The sequence below is a fragment of the Anneissia japonica genome, unplaced genomic scaffold (genome assembly GCF_011630105.1).
Source record: "Anneissia japonica isolate Jap-2015-1 unplaced genomic scaffold, ASM1163010v1 scaffold685_len2926416_cov193, whole genome shotgun sequence".
NCBI lineage: Eukaryota > Metazoa > Echinodermata > Crinoidea > Comatulida > Comatulidae > Anneissia > Anneissia japonica.
Genome location: NW_022692922.1, coordinates 901314 through 920232, shown reverse-complemented (window position 1 = coordinate 920232; position 18919 = coordinate 901314). Strand labels below are relative to the sequence as shown.

The 18919-nt window shown below is 35.9% G+C and overlaps 2 protein-coding genes across 2 annotated transcripts in view; both read left to right on the top strand.

The window, feature by feature from the left end:
* Positions 1–788, top strand: part of LOC117100468 — a 15166-nt gene extending 14378 nt beyond the window's left edge. The window contains exon 6 of the mRNA XM_033240170.1: positions 466–788. Coding sequence (XP_033096061.1) covers positions 466–518 — 53 coding nt within the window. The 3' untranslated portion in view covers positions 519–788. The remainder of the gene's footprint in view (positions 1–465) is intronic.
* A 6209-nt stretch (positions 789–6997) lies between these two features.
* LOC117100467 (autophagy-related protein 16-1-like) overlaps positions 6998–18919 on the top strand; it is a 25604-nt gene continuing 13682 nt past the window's right edge. Inside the window, exons 1-4 of the mRNA XM_033240169.1 lie at positions 6998–7128; positions 13567–13681; positions 14421–14517; positions 18688–18761. Of these exons, the coding sequence (XP_033096060.1) occupies positions 7032–7128; positions 13567–13681; positions 14421–14517; positions 18688–18761 (383 nt within the window). The 5' untranslated portion in view covers positions 6998–7031. The remainder of the gene's footprint in view (positions 7129–13566; positions 13682–14420; positions 14518–18687; positions 18762–18919) is intronic.

Below are 18919 nucleotides of genomic sequence, written 5' to 3'. Positions count from 1 at the left end.
TGTGTGTGTGTGTGTGTGTGTGTGTGTGTGTGTGTGTGTGTGTGGAGGGGGGCTGCGGGTGTGTGTTTGTGTTATTATAAACAAAATCGTTGGCTTAGTTGTTCTTTGCATTTGCAAATTTTAATAATTGTAAAATAATAATTAAAGACGAAACAGTTTTAAATCCATTAGTTAGCCTACTTGGCTTTACAAACTTAGACTGATTATCCAAACATTATGGTATACATAGCCTCGGGAAGGCGGTCCTTTCTCGAGTAACCTAAACATGAATTTTATAAATTGACTGTTCAGATGTAATGTGCGAAAGGCAAATTGATCAGATTTTCGGATAGTGATAGGCCCCTTTACAAGTAATTTCTATACATGCCGAGTGTTAGTGTACTAATTAAGTTATATTTGGACATAATCGAAATTATGCTGGTAGATCTATTAGTTTTATTTGTAATTTTTTAACATTTTTTTCAGATGTCGGTCATGCAACATTCATGATCATTGAGGTTAATGTAGTGCCGTCGTAGTGACGACTTAACGTGGCAAAATTAGATGACGATTCAACACAGCTGAACGACATACACATCAACAAATATCGATGACGAATAAATATTATATCAATAACTAAAACCCCAACATTGATGATATGCAAACTTTTATTGTCGTAGGCAAATGTTGAGAATATATCAATCATACAATTTCAAAATATTTTTACATGCTTTTTAATTAAGTAATCGCCTAACATTATTTGGATGTTGATTATCTGTGTCTAAAGCTCTGTCTTTGACAAAAACACAGTTGTATGCCCATATATAGTCCTAATATGCCTATATATGGTAGTGATGGAATGTCACCATGACCATATTTAGGCATATCACATATTTTATCATATACAATTTGGTAGTCTGGACAGGGTTTAATACTCCTTGGCTGGACCTCTTCATTTTAAAATCCGGGCTCCGGAGAAAAAGAATCACATTGTCTGATTTTTCTAAGACATTGATCGGGGCGTAACCACCCTTTTTAAATATTATAAAATATGCATGTTCTTAATCGTTCCCGAGGTTTTTTTTTTGTCGGGCACCCATTCACTGTCTTCGAGAAAATAATTCAATTATTTTATGCACTGCTAATTTGAATTAACTTGTAGCTGGTACTGTAGGCCTATTTAATAATGCGCTTCTGTCATAAAAGCTTGTGTTTATGTGGGGCTTAGCGAAACGATGGATTTGCCATTCACCTATTAAGTTCTGAGCGTTTGGCTGATTGGTAATATGTGGTTACGATTGATGGTTACTGCTTCTTGCACAACAGGGCCTAGGTTCGAGACCCGGGTCTAGAACCGAGTAAGAAGTCGGGCGGCGCTGCACTGCGGCTGTCGCGGGTCCTCAGGGACCCAGCCCAAATTTCCAGAGTTTATTAAATTTGAGGACAGGTAAACATTTATTATTTTTTTTATTATAACAATAAGGTTATAGATAAAAGTACCAAGCGGGTGAATACCAGGTGTGTCAACACCCAACTCAGCCCACCATGGATTGGGTGAGGCGAAAAATTGACTGAGACTTACATGAAATACTCCCCCCTCCCCCAACTAATAATATTGGCGATGTCCAAAGAATTTTGTTTAGTTTTCAGGCCCTCGGAAGCGCACCGGCTATGGCCGGACCACTTTTTCTCAATTCCATTACTTTCTGAAATAAATATATAATGATAATTATGAATTATATGAATGTACGCATCGCATTGACTTTTTCAATCATGGTACGATGAACCTGAGATAGAGGGTACAGTATCTAGCCCACTTCCACTAACTTTCAATCTTGTCTGTTCCTGCATGGGGTTGGAATAGGGATAGTTGCTTTGCAGCACATTTTCAAAATTTACATGTATGAATTTATACACCAACTTTAACCCTTGAGGGGGTGGGGGGATTGCCAGATGAGATTTTTGGGCATCCACAATTTATACTTTTAGACCACAATATTAGGGAATGGCAACCGCAACTTGATTGGATTTAAAGATTACCGTACTCGCGCGAATAAGCGCCCCGTTTGAATAAAAGCCCCCTCAATAATCCAATCAATCCTGGGACTGTGGATGTTGGCATGATTTGAGGTGTGGAGTGGAATCACATTCCCCTTTAGTCAATACCAAAATGAGGATATTTATCTTGGACAGATGAGAGCTCCCTGGACAAACAGTACATTTCCTGCTTTCATCTTCTTACATATTTTGTCTATATCCTAGTCCTACTCTTTTCCGACAATTTGCACCTTTAACACATTCTCATCTGAGTTTTCAAGAAAACCTGCAATGATCATGCCGTCATGCTAATCTCAATCGGCCGATGGCCAACAAGCTAACCACCACTACTAATTTCATCTGATATTCTGCTGTTATGTAATACTGTACACATAACATTCTTGTCATAACAAGACATGCTCTCTGGACGATTATCTTTTCCGCCGCACCACCATTCGTAATTTGCGGTTTCCTGATGTCCTTATATAATCGTTTTTCATTCAAAATGTGCTCTTGAATTTAATAAGTTCTCATAAGAACCCCTCGATTTTCATCTATTTCCATAAGTGCCCCCTCAATTTTCACTCTGTGTTCATAAGCGCCCCGTTCGAATAAGTGCCCCGTTTGAATAAGCGCCCTTCAAAAATTGCAAAAAAAAATATTTTAAGCGCCCGGGCGCCTATTCGCGCGAGTACGGTAGTTTAGTCTCACGACCTCGACATGTCCCCCCGACAGGGGGGACTTGAGCTCGTAGGCTCGAGCTGGGGAAGTGGCTGAGAGGGGGTTCCCCTTCCAAATGAGATTTTCTTTAAGAATAGGAACCTCTGGATGGCTGGAAATGGCACTCTCAGACTGTGACAGACATGAGTTGGCTCGGTGTGGGCCTATATTTATATGTTTTATGGTCTGAATGCCGGACGAGCTCTGTCTGGCGGGGAGGGGCCTTGAACTCTCCGGTGGGGGACTTAAGGCCCCTGTCCCCCGCTGGCGCCGCCACTGCTTTCTAGTCCCTAGAGTTCAATCGGAGGATCGCTTGCTTTCTGGAAGTATTAGACCTACTAGGCCTATTATAAGACTAAAAATAGCATAGCGACCTAAATTTGATTTTTCCACGGGCTTTTATCCCTGCTGCACCCTGACCTGGGGCATTTTTTTCGGTTTGATTCCAGATTGAACTCACTTCACTTTAGTCCGCATTAGTTTCTCCATCACTCTCAAACATGCCAACACCTACATCAACATCATTACCGTTCATCATCATCGTCGACGTCATCGCCATCGACATCATCATCGTCATCATTACTGTCATCGTAGTCATTATCACCTTCATCATAACCGTCATTGTTATCATCATCCTTTCATCATAATAATGATCATCATTAATTCACATTTTTTTCTGGGCATCAAGGTAAACAAGGTTTAAAGATGTATTGTCTCTTGAAAATGACACAAATCATTAAAATAATTTTGAAATTAACTTCATTTTTGCATTAGCATACCGGTATACATATTTTTAACTTGAGCAAAGAAATTATTAAATTTCAAAAATTGTTACCCTGATTTTTAAACTGGATAATAATAATAATAATAATAATAATAATAATAATAATAATAATAATAATAATAATAATAATAATAATAATAATGATGATAAAACACTTACATACTGGAAGTATCATTTTTCTATGTAAAATGACGGTTAAACGTTTTTTAAATACACTAATGTTTATGTTCAAGTTGATAATTTTTATGTTACTTAAAAATGGGCAAGTTAATTAAGAAAATGATTCAGCGGCATTGTGCCCCTCTCCACTCACTAACTGGATCACCCTAATGTTAATACTCTGTTATTTATTTATTACCAGGGTAGATCTCTCCATGGAAGTATACGTGCATGGTCTGTCTGCATGAATATACCGAAGGTTGACTAAAATTAATGTGTAATCAGTATAAGGCCTACCAGAATCAAACACAACACTTAACTTATTATTTTTTTTTACAATTCTAGTGATAGTATCATCTAGAGCGTGATCAATAACTTATTAATGTTCCAGGCTGAACTTTGCAAGAAAATTTAATTAAAATTGTACGAGTAGTATGTTTATAACATGTAGGCTGCAGGTCCATTTGTGTGGCACAATACAGTTACAGTATGTAATTATAATCATTCTAGGTTTATGCATTATATATGTAGGCCTATTCATGTTTCTTGCTCTTCTGGAGGAATAAGCAACTCAATTTATCTACTTATGGCAATGATAAGAAATTAAATTTGTAACAATATTATTTTCTACTGCTTTACCAGCTGCTATATCATGGCATCCAGAGGTGCCATCTGGATGCCATATTTCCAACATGGACTCTCATCCATGCTAACTTTATATATTGTGGCTGCCCCTTGAGGGGAAGGGAAAGAGGCTCTAGGTTGCCAGCATCTATTTCCGGACATTCATAGGCGCCAAACAAGTTGTTTACTAACCATGGTGGGGTTGATATGATAATTATGCTCTCAGACCTCAACTAATTTCAAAATCCTGTAGCTGTGGATAGAGATAGCGGGTCTCCACTTTTCATTTACTACCAAATTTGTCAAGTGCTCATACTACACCCCCCCCCCCAAACCACCCCTCACTATAATGGCCGGACCACTTGCAAAATTCTTCCGACGGCTATGACAGTTTTAAAATTTGATATTGGGGGTGCTTGTCGAACATCGGGTGGTAATTTGTTCCACTCAGCAAACCTTCTTGGGAACACAGAAAATTTATAGCAATCCTTGTATGTATAGGGAGTTTGATGAAGGCAATTGCTGCATTTGTCTCGTACGAGCGCTAGCAGTGTTTATTTGATATTGTTTGGTGTCTATGATGGCGATGTTCTCTTTTATAAATTTGTATGTCAGTTAAATTAAATTAAATGTCAGTCCCTGAGTTGAGTCTATATTCAAGAGGCTCCCATTCGAGGTTCGAAATCATTTTGGTAACATTTTTCTTCTTTGTGTTGTTGATTAAAACAAGTGGCGTATCTAGGGAAGGGCACGGGGGAGCACGCCCCCAAAAACATTTACTTGCGTCCCCCAGTCGCCCCCAAAAATCAGGGTCAAGTAGTTAAAAATCACTTAAAATCACCATATTTTGCGAATCAGCGCTCCTCAATTGATCATCGAGCCCTCCATTGCGTCTGTCTCTTATACACATTCTATATATGCCACTGATTAAAACGAATCTTGCTGATCGCTTTTGTATACTTTGTAAGTTAGCTTTAAATTCCTTTTGTTATGGGTCCCAGACAGAACAGGAGTAATCTATACGAGGCCTTACAAGTGTTTTATATGCTCTGTTTCTTCTTAGCAGACGAAGGATTTTGTTAGCTTTTGACGTTGAATATGGTTCGCCCAGTTTAATTTGTTAGTTAATTCTATTCATAAGTATGTATGATTAGATGTGGTTCTATAAGGTGATTTACTTAATTTATCATTATCAGTGGCGGCCCCAGGAATGCAAAGGGAAGGACTTGCACAATTTGGGAAAGTAGATCACCTGATGAGCCCCACCATGGTTGGGGCTGAGGAAAGAAAATTTATGATTGTGACACCTCTAGATTGCACTCTCAGACCTAAATTTTAATTATAATTTTGCTGTTGTTTTTTCCATTAAAAAAATAATAATTTTGAAAAATTTAGGGTTGGCTCGGCCCCACTTGAATTCGCCACTGATTATTATGACGTCATTGTGAGATTGCGTTAACGTAACACTGGAGTTTGTAAAATTTTGGTATCACAAAATCGAAATAGATGTCCGTGTCAAAGGCTGTATAATTATTGTTTAATAATGGCTATATAAAATTCAGTTGACTAACTATAATTTTTTTTTTAATTTGGAAAAACAGTAATCCTATGATATGTAGATAATATTAAACACTAGTATATACGTACGGGTCATAATATACAAAAGGAATAAATCATTTATAGTAGAAATTGTGCACTTTTGAGTTTGTAAAAATGTCTTTCTTTATTCACACCCTACACAGGCCTACACACCCTACTCCGGATGGTCACCGAAATAAAAATGAAAGCTTCCATTCAATGTGAAATCATCTGTGAAAATCTGACGCATGTAGACCAATGCCGAGCCTGCTATTGGGACAGTTGGGGACAGTCCCACACAATTAATTTTCTAATGGGTCCACAAAGAATGAGTCCAAATTTTTTTAAATGGGTCCAAATTATGCAGTTTTATGCATAAAATGGGTTCACTTTTTTAATAATGGGTCCAGGCTTCTGATATTTTGCTTAAAACGGGTAAACATTTTAGAAAATGGTCCAGATTTTGGTAATATTTTTGTGTAAAATGGGTCCAACTTATAGAAAAATTAAACGGGTTCACATTATTTGGATTTATGCGTAAAGTGGATCCACCCTGATTGTCCAGCACTGTTGAAAAATCCTGGCTACGGCATTGATGTAGACCTAGGCTACAGTAGGTAGGAGGCATGCTAATCATACCATAAAGAAAATATTTTCTCTATGACAATACAACACAGACACTCCACGCAAAGAAAATAGAATGAAATTGTAACCACTGGCGGAGATAATAATAGTAATATAGTGTACAGCATATAATAGTTTGGCCACCGTAGGCCTATTTAATGATAATGATACATCAACAGCAAGAGCAACAACAATATTAATAACAATATTAATAGCAATATTAATATTATTAATATTAATATTAATAGTCCCTATTTGGTAAATTTATCGTAAATCTTGTAAACAGAAACATTGTTGATGATGACATAATTAATGTCGAAATATTGAATCCCGACACAATGGCGTGCATTTCGATACTTGGAGTATGTATTACACTATCTTATCTGAGATTATTCAGAGTGGACCTTTCGGTTGTTGGCTTAAGTTTTAGTAAAATCACCATACTGCAGTGACCGTGTCGATAGAAAACAGACGATACGCTGCACGGTGACGGTACCAATAGACACAAAACAAGAGAGCGTGCAAGATGGAGACGACGATGGGGTGGAAGCAGTGCATTCTGCGTCAGTTAAGAGAAAGAAATGCACTTCAATGCGATTTTTACAAGGAAATTATTCAATTACGTAAGTAAACAAAGTTAATATACTGTATAATGGTAATTTGAACCCTGGTCTTCTTACCTCAGTGTAGGCCCAGCCGTCGATCGGCATAAAACTGTGTCAGCGGGGGGAAAAGGGTTTTTATGCTCGAGCTCACATATGTTGGCAAGCTAGCCCTACATGCCTAGGCCCCTGGCCTAGAGGCTAGGCCTAGTTGTATTTTGTATATTTTATACAAAGTGGATGTCAGGTTTCACCGTCATCAGCTAGGCCTAGGTCTGCTTGTCGAAAGATTGGAAAAGTAAAAACTGGGGCTGGGTTTTCATAATTTTTTGAGTTGGTGAAATGGCATTTGATCGCATGCACTTTTAAGTTTTAGTACTGTAACACTTCTATCTTAAAAAATCGTCTTTTTACCAACTGTGTGCTCCTAACGATATCTTAGTAATCAAAGTCAAGTGTCAGATTCAGAACTTATTTGTTGAGTGCAAGACTGCACTACTACTACCAGTGGCGGATCTAGGATTTAGCAATGGAAGGTGGATAATGCGATTTGCGAAGCTCACCAAGGTTGGGGTGGGGGGAGTGTGCAACAATTTTAGGAAATAGCTCTAGATGACGGGAAATTACACTTTTATAGTAAAATTCATCAACACATCACCACTGTTTCGTGTGACATTCACCGAATGGCGGTGGCAGCCACCCTATTCAACACCCCCCAATCTGTATGACAAGTTTGATGACTCATGAAAGAAGCAAAAAGAAAGGCAGTAGAATGCATACATTATTTATTGAAAGAAGGTATAAATAAATATATAGTACTAATGCAATGCAGGTGCGGATCCAGACCTTCGCCCAGTTCACCCAGGCGAAGGTCAGGGTAAGAAATAATATGCTGACCATTTTTCCAACAATCATACTTACTTTCCTTGACACTTATTTTTGAACATCACCATTTTTCAATTTCAAAAGACATTTATTTTCGTCCATAAATAAAACAACAACAATGAAAGAGAGCACAAAGTTTAGTACAATGCGAATAATTATATAAGAACAAATTTAAAGATAAAATAAGGGCCAAGTACAGAATTTTTAAAATTAAAATTAAAATGTATGGACAAAGGCATATTCCCGAATCTTGTGCCGGGTATGCCTGTAACAAAGAAAAGATACAGAAAATAATATAGGATTAAGCAAAAGAGTAATCAATAAGGTAGAAAAAACCAAAACAATTAGGACGTTTAAATCCAAACTAGCCTACATTCTACAGTACACTTGGGTACATTCCCATTACATTATGGTCTTCCATGATACAGTGCATTACATTTAGGTCCAGTATTTGGCCACAACCTGTGGGTTGTTGAATTATACTTTATAGAAACTTCATTGTATTTAGAGCCTTATTACACTTAGGATCACTTTCATTACATTTAAGCAAAAAAAATATTACACTGAGGACATTTATTACATTTAGACTCAAAAATTATTACAATAATCAATCCTAGAGTGATGTTTTGCCCCACCTGATGTGTTATCATACTGAATACTCAGTACGTCCCCAAATACCTGCGAAAAAAAATCGCAAGTTATTCGGGTGGCAATCGAACCCACGACCTCCAGGTATATAGCCTGATGTCTTAACCACTAGACCACTGAGCTTGCGCTTGGTGACTAGTGATGAATCCGATCCCCTAGTAGCAGCGGGTACTGCTGTAGGTAAGTTCCATTTCCTGACATCCAGAGCTAAAAATACTGAAATTTTTGCGTCACCGACAACCACAGTGGCGCTGACGTGGTGTGGACTTCCATTTCATCAGCAGCCCCCCCATCCCTTTTCTTTAAATCCTGGATATGCCACTATTGCTGAATATAATATTTAAGCCAAATATATTTTCATTCGTTTTGTTGTTTATGTGAATGTCTGATGAAGGAGGTATAAAAATATTTTTATACAGTACCTCCTTGGTCTGATACTTGGTTATTACTTTAAAAACAATGCTGAAAACACACAGTGTCAATGTCAACATAGGCACATGTACAGTATGACTGAGCAGCTAAGATAGTGTAATACATATTCCAACTGTAGGTCGAAATGCACGCCATGATATTCGGATTTATTATTTCATGTCATCATCGATACTTGCTGTATGAATACTGTCTTATCTGACATTAATCAGTGGACCTTTTGGCTACTGAGCTAAGCGACTTTGAATTACAGTAGTAGTGGTTACTGTAGGTAACGTTTGCCATACGGTCCTGAGTGTAATTATTTTTGGCTCCGAGTGTAATAGAAGGTCCTTTCAGTGTAATATTTTTTTGGCTCTAAATATACAGTAATAAAGGTCATAATTATAATTTTTGACTCTTAATGAAATAATGGTCCTGAGTGTATTCTAAATATAATGAAGTTTCTAAGTGTAATAACTATTGACCCTAAATGTAATAAAGGCTCTAAAAGTAGTAAAACGTTTGGCTCTAAATGTATTTAATGATTATTAATGAATTAGCTAGGCCTACATATTGACCAAAAATATGGTCCTAAAATGCATATTTCACACCAAAACATTTTCGGATGGCAATTCGATGTGAATGCAGCTTCAGTATGCAATAGCTGTTGGCCCTAAATGTAATAAATGCCATTATTGTACCAGAATATTTAATAACAGTACTACTGTACTAATAATACAAATAACAATAATTTTGAAAAGGCATCGCTTTAACAAAATAAAAATAATAACCTGGCAACGAACAGAGTTGTCCTTAAAATTGGATAACAACCTGGCAATTAATTATTATAAACAAACATCACAAGTTGTTACGGTCAAGAATCGCTGGGAAAGAACATGGTTTTTGGTAATAAAATACTAAAAACTGGTGATAATTAGTAAGAGAACTGGATGAAAAAGCATTGTAAGATATTGTTAGGAGTGCACAGTAGGTAAAATACTATTTTTGAAGGTAGAAGTGTTACAGTACTAAAGTACATTTAGCGCCGGCATTTTGTGATGTGGCAAACAGGGTTTCGTAAAACTGGTTGGGTACCACTCTTGCACAGTTTGTAAACTCAGCTGAGCAATGACTACTACTTTTCACAGTTAAGCAAACTATACAAGTAAGCCAGACTGTATAGGGTATCTTCACGAAAAAACTTGGGCCGAGCAGGTGGCTGTAGGGCCTACTGTAAGCCCTACAGTAGTTTAGCCAGGGAGTTTTTATAGTGACTGGAGATCCAACGCTGTCCTCTAAACCGTGACCATAGCTTAAAAGCACAATAAACCCATTAAGATAAAAACAGACCGTCAATTACGAAGGCCGTTTGCGAGCGATGACAAGGCCTTTGAATTACTACTGTATCATACAGATCGGCTTCCACCGCGCGGAACCACAATTGGAGACGAGGACATCAATAAACCAAGAGTCATAGGTTGCTCCAATATTGTACTAAAACCTGATGCGCAGTTCAAAGTTGAACCATTGTTCTTTGGGTGCTCTGTTGATCGGGATTTCACTGTCTATACAGTATTCATTTGTCCATACTCATATGAAAGTATAGCTATCATTTATAATGTGTATAAACATAATTTTAGAGGAATTTTCAGCAAGATTAAATTTAAAACACTTTCCTAACGATTCCTAACGATGAAACCTGGCGTTATAGGTGCGTAAGCGTGTGTTCGTTCTCCTGGTACTCGAAGATAAGCTGTGCCCTGTCTGATCTTAAAATTGGTGGTTTGGCAGGTGCTGAGACAGCGCTGGGTGAGGTCATTACATCCCGCTCCTTGCGTGAAATTTACTATTAAGTGAGGCATACTGTACTGTAGACCTCCTTTTCACATGGTTAGGTTTAACCCTTTGAAGTCTCAAGGGATCTATCTTAGGTAGCTGGGGCGAATTAAGGGCAGGGATGTCGTTATGCAGGGCGGAGGTGGGCGGGGCCGCCCAGCCTTGACGTCTTGCGCCCATCCTAAAGCCATTTTTAAGGTGTTCCGCCCAGCCTCATACAAACCCTCCCACCCACCCTAAAAATCATGCACAAATACAAGTTTTTTTCCCAATTAATAGTTATTAATAACGCGACAATGGATTCTCGCACCAGTCAGAATGTTGTTCGCCAGGCCCTTGCTTCGCTGTACCTTAAAAGCACAGTCACGTGATTCATTGCTTGGCATGAGAGCAAGGTAGTTTGATTGAAAACACGAGTTGTCTGTCTGCAAATTGGTACAGGCAGTCTAGGGTGTAGCTGAAAATGCCCGGACTTGTCAAACTAACGATGCCTAGACATTTTTTTTATCATAACTTTGGTTCCATCTTTACTATACATGAAGTACTTTACTGTAAATAATAAAGTTTGCAAGCCCAGGTACACCTCTAGCACGAGTAATCATTGCAGATTTTATTGACAGTAAACAATTTAAAACGCAGTGTATGGATGGTTTTTATGTATTCCAGGATAAAGTTCTTGACCGCCAAGTACGTAAAAACGGGTAATCCCAATACTGGGAACGGAACGGCCACTAAATATTGGCATCTATCACAAACACACACTGCCCTGGCCAAAAACCATGAAACACCCATGGGGTACCCCTCATACTGTAGGTGAAATTCGACACGATTTTTCCAGTGGGGTAAGCTGGAAATTATCTCTCATGCAACATACATTTGACATAGCCAGGCTAGTTAAAAAAAAAATTGATGTCAAAGGTTAAGACCGTTTTCCACGAATGTTTTAGAACAGCATGCTCAGTCTTACGACGTTGAGTAAACAGGCCTGTTATTGTTTTGATTTACTTGTTGCAATCTTTTCAAGATCTTTAATAATTTTACCGTGTGTAATACATTGCGGTAAGTTTACAATATCAGTAAGAGTCTCTAGCCTGAATAACGCTAACCCCGTACGTACAGTAGCGCTGGTAAGCCTACATGATCATAAAGGGGGGGATCTACTGTATGTACATGGCCAAACCTGACATGATCATGTTCAGACCTACTGTACTGTAGCTTTACACTAGTATTAGTTGTTACACTGTTTCTAGTGAAAACCTTTCCTCAGAATCATATTTGTGGTTATTTATTTCTAATTTTTAGTTATTCATTTAGAGTTAAAGAGTAAAATAAGGAGCTATAAATGGTAAAAGAATCATTTAAATTTGGCATTTTATAATGAAGTAATACAGCAGTTCAAACATACAACTTTTTAAAAAACAGTATTTGAAAAATCAGCCTTCAAAGATTTTGGGCATTTCTCAGGCAGAAACCATGACCAAATTTTTAAAAAATGTTGTTTTACATTAAAAATGGGGGAAAAAACAACATAGCATGATGTATAGATAAAAGTTGGCTTATTCCAATCCAATACAATCAGGTCATTTATTGTATAAAGCGCCTTTCTTTGCAGATACAAAGTGCTGCATTCCACATACTTTATTTTATTGAAGTTCAGTACAAACAACATACTGTAGCATACTGAGTTTAGGCACCTCACAACCCACAGGCAGTCATCATCATTGCCTAACCCAAGCAAATCAACAAATCACAAGAAGCAGTGGCAAAGTTCAGAACCAAATAGTGCAACAATATATTGTTACAACCCAATTGGCTGAGGCCGAAATCACCTCACAGGTTCTTAATAAATAACAATAAGCCAAACTATAGTGCTTATCTATTTACATTGGCCTAAAAAAACTTTTGCTTTCGAACAATATACTCCCTATATCCTTCGTCATTCCTCTCCCATCGCCTTCTCCCCCGCTTCTGCCGCACCCCAGTTTGCATTAATCATTTATTGATCGCTTTGTATATCATGCAAATTAGCATCTACCTGTTGCTTAATTGGTTATCGTGTTTCACTACGACAATACGTTTTCGCTGACATAATTCGCTGTACCGTTACAATATGAAATAAAAATAAATATGAAGATAATTAATTAAAGAGGTGAGTCTTTACAGTAAGTTAGACCTAAAGACAGCCACAGATATTGAAGATCGAATGTGCACTGGAAGGTTATTCCAGATGAGTGGCACCTCACACAAAAAATATTTGTTTAACCATTACGATTGTCTAATGTGGGTTAATGAAAATTAACGTTCAAAGCCAATCTGGCAATAAAATAGATTTCTAAAGTGTTGACATTCTGGCATGTTTTTGCCATTTTCTCTGAAACATAATTTGCTACAAGTGACTTGTTTGGAATATCTGTACTCAGTATTTACAATTATGCACACTTATCTATCAATTTTCAGCCAAATTTCAGTTAGTATTTATGATATGGTAATAAACACAGTTGAAGTTATAAAAATATCTGCGACTCAAAGTGTAGTACCTAATTATGCCTACCTGTAGGTGGAAGGGTTAGTAGATAGGCAACTAATCTTTACTTAATTTTATAGTTTATGTGGACAGGGTGAAAAGATGATGCTGAAGTTGTTAAAATGTTGGGTTTTTTTTTTTGTTTTTTTTTACAGATAATAAATTAACATTAAGTGTTGACAATGTAAAAGCACAGAATGTTCAACTACAGATTGAAGTTGCCAAGCTGAAAGATGATAATTTTAAACTACAGGTCCAAGTTGAAACAGGGTTAGTCTTTTTCAGTAGATTAAAGAATAGCTAGAGGTATTAAGTAGGTTAAATTATAGGCTCACACTTGATTATCATGTGAAGATGTGGGATATGTTCATAATTTTTACAACAATTTTTCTGAGACACAAAAATAATGTTTGACGAAAAACTTGGGTATGGTCCAGTTAATGAGATACAGAATTTTTAATATTTAAAAACTGGGAGAAAAGTGGCATAACCACCCTTTTCCTCCTAGTTTCTTTAAATATTCAAAACACATAAAAAAATTATTTTTCTTCTGGATCCTGGCTTTAAAGTACTACGCTGTCCTGAATCGATTTGCCAAGTAATGTTTGTCAATGTGCCTATTTAAAAAAAAGATTCATTTGAAGTAGAGGTTTGGCTTGGAATTACTTGGCTCTCCGTAAAAGTAGTTCTATAATATACTCACAATGTTAGTCTAAACAATAATAATAATAATAGTAATATTAATAATAGATGATTAGTCTAATCAATAATAATAATAATAATAATAAAGAGGCAGCGCTCTAAGTCTACCTGTTCTTTGTATTCAGCACAGACCTTTGTTTTCATGTAACATACTCATGAATATAATATAATAGGCAAAATTAATCTGAATGTAACTTGAAAATTTTAATCATTTTTTTCAGATAGAAAATATATTTTTACTTTAGGATTCAATATCAGATAGTGAATTATTCCATCCCTACTCATGCCAGTATTTGCTTTGTTCTAGGAGTGGAAAAGGAGGTGGTGAAAAAAGTGCTGCAATGGAACAAAAAGTTTACAAACTACAAGAGGAGCTAACAGATCTCCATAGGACAAAAGGAGAGGTAAGACTAACGAAAGGAAAAATAAAAGTGGAAATTTATTTTCACATGTTTTATTTTCTCGCACTCATTTTCATTTCAACATATTGTACTTACAAAGCCTGCCACCTACCATGATCTAACACAAGCACATGTGTTGACTACTGCTAGTTTATAAAACATCAGAATTGCCAATTTATTTTTCTCTTCACGGCCACTTTTTTGGTACATCTTGGAAAAGCTGGTTGATCAAGCTATTAAAATTTTGATTTTTTATTAGTGACAGAAATTATAACAAACCCTGAAAATTTGAACAGAATTCAAGGGTAACGTTTTGGTCATGGTTGGTTTGGCATGAAATGACTCATGGAGATACATTGGATTAGGTTTACACTACAGAAAGTAAAGTATGTGTAGAAAATAGAAAGTAATAATGGATATCCGAAACATTATTTTTGCACTAGTTTAATCTGCAGTGTCCTTATTATGGTTTACTAACAGTAAAACTTTGTTATTTATTAATATGTGATTATCTGAGTCAACAATTTAAGTTTAAATGTTTGCCATTTTATAGTTAATATTTAATCATGTTGAGATGAACATGGGAATTGAAGTAAGCGAGGTATTCTTTATTGGTTTTGTCTATATAGACTCATTAGACAAGGTTCTGTCTATAGAGACTCATTAGACAAGGTTTAGTCAGGTTTTGCCATTGGCCAACTTAAGTTAATCAAAAGTTTTATTCACGAAAATATACATTTAATATTCACAGCAAGATGGTATCCTACCGCGAGGATATTTAAAAACTATACATAATTAATACATTAAGACTTAAATATAGATTAGACCAATACAAAGACAAGGATTTTAGATAAAAGAAAGAAAACTATGCACTGCATATCATTTTTATTATTATTATTAGTTATCATTATTATTATTATACTAGTTATTACTTACTTTAAATTGAGTTTAAGATCAGATTTTTAAATACTGGAAGAGATTGTGGCATTTTGCTGCATTCAATATTCAAATTTTTCCAGGCTTTAGCATCCCCCTCCCTAGTTAAGGTCTGGCCAGATTATCAAATTCTCTTTGACAAACATCTGCTGTATGCCCATATATAGTCATGATGTGCCTACAGGTATATACTGTATGGTCGTGATGTGATGTCATTATGACCATATTTTGGCATGTCGTTTTTTGTCAAAGTAAAATAAATAGAATTGCTTATGCACTTGTGTAGCGCATATAACATTCATCTCTATACAAGGTTTGACTTGGAGGAAATATTGTCTCACTGTCAACTGCTATGGAACAATACATGATTCATTGATCTGATATGTCAAGCATGTAATGTTATTATACTTGAGATGTTTATGAGTTTCAAGGTATTACAAAGTTAGCCAACAGACTCTAATATACTAACAGCATATCTTATTCATTGCCCTCATTACAATCCCAGAGGCCCCAAGTTGGGAGAAGTGACTTTGGGGAGATCTAGTTAAAGAAGCTTTTTTAACGTATAATTTCATTTTTCTGCACATAGTGACATCCATGTGCACTGACGCCCATGAGACAATTGAAATAAAGCAGTTTGCTGGAGAGGAATCAGAATCAGTAAAACTTCTTTGATCTCTAAAAGTAAAAAATTGCTTATTCATTGCTCTCATTACAATCATCAGAGGTCCAAGTTGGAAGGAGTCACTTTGAGGAGATCTACAGTAGTTATTGTAAATGAGCTTTTTTAACATCTAATTTTAATTTTTGTGACATAGTGATATCCATCGGCACTGACGCCAGTGAGACAATTGACAATAAAGCAGTTTGCTGGAGATGAATCAGAATCAGAAACAGTAAAACTTTATTGACCTCTAAAAAAAGACATTTTTGGGGGAGGGGGGCCTTGATAAAACCTTGCATATAAAAATACATGAAAATACATTCATAATATACAATACATTTCTACAGTATTTTACTTAATCACAAAATATTTAAAAACATAATGTTATTCTCTTGGAGAATCTTGGTTGCGGAAGTGCAAGAGGCTCTCCTGATTTCTGTTTAACCTTTGGCATATGCTACAGAGCATCACTACATTATCAGACATTTGACTTTAGTGTTTTGACAGATGGTGAGCCAATCATCAGACACTGTGTTCTTTTAATTTTATACTGGTGTTTATGTTCATCAATGTTCAATATTTGTGTTTAAGTAGATTATTAATAAATGAAGTTTCCACTTCAACAAGTACACATATTTATGACTGTTGTTTCACATTGAACAAGATTGTGTGAATAACAGTACATTCACTTGATACTGCATGCATCAGTGGATTAACAGTTTCAGTTCTGTGGTTAAGTATCAGGTTATTGTACATAGTACTTCCTTATGTTTCATTTTAGATCAGGAAAACCTCAAACATTTAAATTATACAAATACTTTCATGCTCATTAAAAAGATCATGTATACATTTTATCCATTTTCAACTTTGAATAAAACTCAGTTTTTTTCAATTAAAAGAATAATTGGTTATAAATATAAAAAAGTGAAAGATAAAATAAATTAAATTACGTTATTGTCTTTCAATCAAACTATATACATTTAAGAAGAAAATACTTTCCTTGCCATTATCAACAGAATGTTTAAAGCTAATGTCTGATTTTCCTATACCGTAGTACAGTATAACCAAGGACTTATAACTGTTACCAGGATAGGATGTGGCTGGTTTAAAGGCATCTAACTTGAATTAGCCTTATGTGTGGTATTTATGCAAATGAGCCAGATGAACACAATCTGCACATGCTCAGAGAAACAAAACTTTACTTAGCCACACTGCGTATCGGCTAGGCGTACAGCAGCTAGGCCTATTTTTTGCCGACCTACAGTTGGCCTAGATTTCTTTGCTTCAAAACTGCTTGGAAAGTAACAACTTTGACTGAAACAGGCTATAGCAGACACAAAATTGCATGTACGTTGTCAAACCAAGGAAATTAGTCATTCGTAAAACAGATTTGTTTGTACAGTCGTCTTGTCTTTCTCACCTAGCAACACCTAGTCGTTTTGTAGGCTAGGCCTAGGTAGGAATGACGCTAGCCGGCGAAGGCCAGCCTAAAACATCGCCCAGTGAAGCTATCGTAATGCTTATCTAAATTTGTCTTCATTTTACAGTATTATTATCATATTTAAAATATTGTTTATTATCTAAAAACAACCAAATTTTTACATATTTAGGCCTAATTCTACCATCCGTTTAAAGGCAATCACAATCGCATTGTGACGTCACTACTGAAAACAAGTACATGTGTTGTGTACATGTGTGGAAAATCCCTGATAGATCGTTTGGGGCATGCGCATGGACATGCATGTGCAGTTTTGAAGCAGCCTGTGATGATACGATAGTAGCTTTTATGAAAGTGATATTTCCTATGCTAAAGATAATGCTAAAACAAATGCTAAAACAACATTTATTCTGTGATTTTCTTATGTAATACAATAATAAAATATACTACACTATTAAATTAATGCAAGTACAACCATTCTTTCACCAGCAGTATATTGATTTAATAGAGAAATTAACAAATTCACGATCAGTAGATGACGATGTAAAGTCGAGCGTTTGAAAAAATCGTAGTTTATACTTATAGGCCTAGGTAGTAAAAAATTGCAGAGACTGCCGTCCTCGGAGAATTTAAGCTTGTCAAATTTTTGCCGACCTAATTTGTTCCAAATTTTATGGGCTGGCTACGGGAATACGTGAGCTATGTGATATGGGAACGGGCATTTTTTTTATAAGAGCCGCTCTCAAATATATGCCACTCTTGAATAAGCGCCGCACTGAAGCTTCAAGAAATTTATATATATTCGAGTATTTACGGTATAGTGCAATAGTTAATTATTTAAAAACATAATAGCTTTTTTGTTTTTTAGACAGTTAGATGTTAATGTTTATCTGTTCAATAGACAGCGGGATTAATATAGACTTTTTAACATTAACAACTACATTGTATCTAAAAACTGCATTATTTTTCTTATTTTTGAATATTTTTTATGATTGCCTGAATGAATGATCATACAGTACATCAGAGGTATATTATTGCCACTGTGTATCGCTGGAAAGCAGTAGCTTATTAACATATTCATAAAGAAATTTGCATATTTATGTGGAAAATTACCATATTATTTGTTTATTCCTAGAATGCTCAACAGATTATTGATGTTACAAAAAAGTTACAAGCAAAAGAGAAAGAGTTAGATTCAGCAAAGGATAAGTAAATATGAAAGTTTTTATTGTTTTATTTTTAAGTAATGGTACACCATGAATGTGGTAAATTGTGAAATTTCTTTAAAATTTTGTTTTACATTGGATTGCTGACCTAAAAGGGATCCATTTCTTTTTATTCTAAAGCCCTATCCAGACTATCAAATC